At 37.3% G+C, this 2620-nt stretch overlaps 1 protein-coding gene across 1 annotated transcript; it reads left to right on the top strand.

Moving 5' to 3' along the window:
- The first annotated feature begins 426 nt into the window (after positions 1-426).
- LOC9316728 (uncharacterized protein At4g04775) lies at positions 427-1315 on the top strand. Its single transcript, XM_002878784.2, has 3 exons — positions 427-448; positions 530-669; positions 1028-1315. Exons 1-3 carry the CDS (start codon positions 427-429, stop codon positions 1313-1315), a joined length of 450 nt encoding a protein of 149 aa, XP_002878830.2.
- The last annotated feature ends 1305 nt before the right edge of the window (positions 1316-2620 follow it).

Consider the following 2620-nt stretch of genomic DNA (forward strand, 5'->3'; position numbering starts at 1 on the left):
TCAAATAAGTGTAGAAATGTTTAACTTTATATGTAAGCAAATTTAAAATGTGAAAAGTGAGAAAACAAAAATCGAGAGTTGGCAAATAGTCGCATATGAGTCGCAATCTCAGGTGCTAGTCGCAAAACAGTCGCAAAATCTTCAGGTGCTAGTCGCAAATGAACGACTAGTTAGCGACTAAGAGATAATTGGTGGAGAATAAACGTTTCAATATACGTTTGTCGCAAAACGGTCGCAAAATTGCGACCGTTTTGCGACTTATTTTAAAGGAAAGACAAATGGGTAAAACGACGTCGTTTAGTCATCTCATTTAGTCTTCTTCTTCTTCAACTCTGCGACATAATCCCAAAATCGAATTGGGGATTTTGGAAAAGCTAGGGTTCTAAAGATCCCAATTTCTGCTGAGCTTCATAAGTGTTGATCCCGATGTCTTCATCAGCTTCTTCAGGTCAGTAATCGAGAATGTAAGGTGTGGGTTTGATTTTATGTAGATTTTGATAGATACTTAATTTCTTGCGGATTGGTGAAGGTGTGAGCGATAGGTTCTCTGTGAGAGGAAGAGGGATCCCAAGACAATGTAAATGTGGTCAATTCTCTGTGATTAAGACTTCAAACACTTTGAAAAATCCGGGGAGACTCTTTCATTGTTGTCCAAACGGATCAGAGGAGGTAATGTTTTCTTAAGTTATAGAATCTTAAGGTACACAAAGCTTCTCTTGATTTGAATTTGCGTTTAGCTTTCGATCTTGCTTCGAGACATTGGTGAGGTAATGTTTTCTTAAGTTATAGAATCTTAAGGTACACAAAGCTTCTCTTGATTTGAATTTGCGTTTAGCTTTCGATCTTGCTTCGAGACATTGGTTTATCTCTCACCTTTCGTAATTTGTATACGTTGATCTTAGTTTCACATTCTCTAGCTGCTTAGGTTTTGTTGTATGTTGTAAAAATGTGATCTTTTTGGTTATGATATGCTCTCAAGTTGTATGAACATATGCAAATTGTCCTCATGAGTGTATTTTTGTTGCAGAATAAGCATCATTTGTTTAAGTGGACCGACATATCCATGGTCGAAGAGATGGAAATGGTTGAAAGTGTGGTTGAGAAGATAGAAGGAGATGTGGGAAGCTTAGCAAAAGGATTACATGAGCTTGAAGCTATCAAAGAAAGGGCACAAAGATGTGAGAAAGAGATTGTATATCTCAAAGATGTCGTCAGTTTGTGTGAGAAAGAGGTACAAGAGTTACGAAGCTTCAAAAATATGGTTGTGTGTGGTGGTTTGGTCATGGCTATAGTGTACTATGTCTTCTTTGCATAAGAATTCTAGTTTGTGTAATGTTGTAATGTAATATTGTTTATGAGACTTTAAGCAACTCCAACTTGAACTTGTAATATTTATGAGATTGTCTTGTACTGTTTTCATCAATTGAATTTGGTTTTAAAATGGATCTGTAGATGTCATTGGTTAGGACATTTTAACGAACACTTGGTGTGCATGAATCTTATTACTAAGTTCGACCAAACACTTAGCAAAAATCTTAGAAATTTCACAATTAGTACCAAAATAGTCGCAATATTGGTCGGCCAATAGTTGCAATATTAGTCGCAAAATAGTCGCTAAATGAACACTGGTTACAAAATGGTGGCACGTTTGCGACTGTTTTGTGACTGTTATCTATTATATTGATCCAAAAGGCTGATATATATCACTCACAAACACTCATATTAGTGTTATAGAGGACATATATTATTTTAAGGTTGAAAAACTTTGCAAAACTCAAGTAATATAGATATTTTACTAAATTGCAAAACATCAATAAAAGTGTTATAGGTTCAACAAAAGAGCCAACTTTTACCAACTAGTTTGCAACGAACGAGTAACTAAAGTGCGACCATATTTTCAGACCAAATTTTGAGTCGCAAATCAGTGTAACATGTGCAATCGGATGCGACTTATTTGCGACTGAAACAAATTAGTCTGCAATCGGACGCACAACCGTCGTTAATGAACGACTAATTACCGACTATTTGTTTTAGTCGCCGAATAGCGACTAAGTTCCAACTGTGTTTGAATTCGTCGGTAAAAATTCGTACATTAGTCACAAAATAGTCACACAATTTTGCGACTAAAAGTTTGGTCGCAAAGTTTAGTTGCAAAACGCAGGTTTTCTTGTAGTGTCGGCGAAGTCATCGATTTTCTCCGTATCCTTCATCTTCAAACGATCGAAATCAGCCATCAACGTTTGTAACCTTGCTTCCTTAACCCTCTCAACACCTACATGTATCGTTCTTATGGCATCCCATACCTTCTTTGCAGTGTTTAATTCTCCTATCTGCAAGGTGAGAGTCTCAGGAATAGATTGAAACATTAAGGCCGTGGCCATCACGTTTTTCTCATCATCGTTTGATGAGGTTTCAATCACTTCCCAAACCTTGTGCACCCTGAGTAGAAGTTTCATTCTCATAGCCCAAACGGTGTAGTTGGTCGTGTTAAGCATAGGACACTTTATCGTCGTCGAGCCTCCTCCGTCACTTATCTTGGCCACCTCCGCTTGTGCTCTTTCCGTGATCTCTCCCATGATCGCAAAGAGCTCTAATACCAAATATTGTAAACGATATTTGA

This window comes from Arabidopsis lyrata (genome assembly GCF_000004255.2).
Source record: "Arabidopsis lyrata subsp. lyrata unplaced genomic scaffold ARALYscaffold_4, whole genome shotgun sequence".
Taxonomy (NCBI): Eukaryota; Viridiplantae; Streptophyta; class Magnoliopsida; order Brassicales; family Brassicaceae; genus Arabidopsis; species Arabidopsis lyrata.

Bases quoted from the DNA above. Each gene is read 5' to 3' on its own strand.
- LOC9316728 (XM_002878784.2), top strand. From the start codon at position 427: ATGTCTTCATCAGCTTCTTCAG. The intron at 449-529 runs GTCAGTAATCGA...GGATTGGTGAAG, and splicing joins GTCTTCATCAGCTTCTTCAG to GTGTGAGCGATAGGTTCTCT. The intron at 670-1,027 runs GTAATGTTTTCT...TTTTTGTTGCAG, and splicing joins GTCCAAACGGATCAGAGGAG to AATAAGCATCATTTGTTTAA.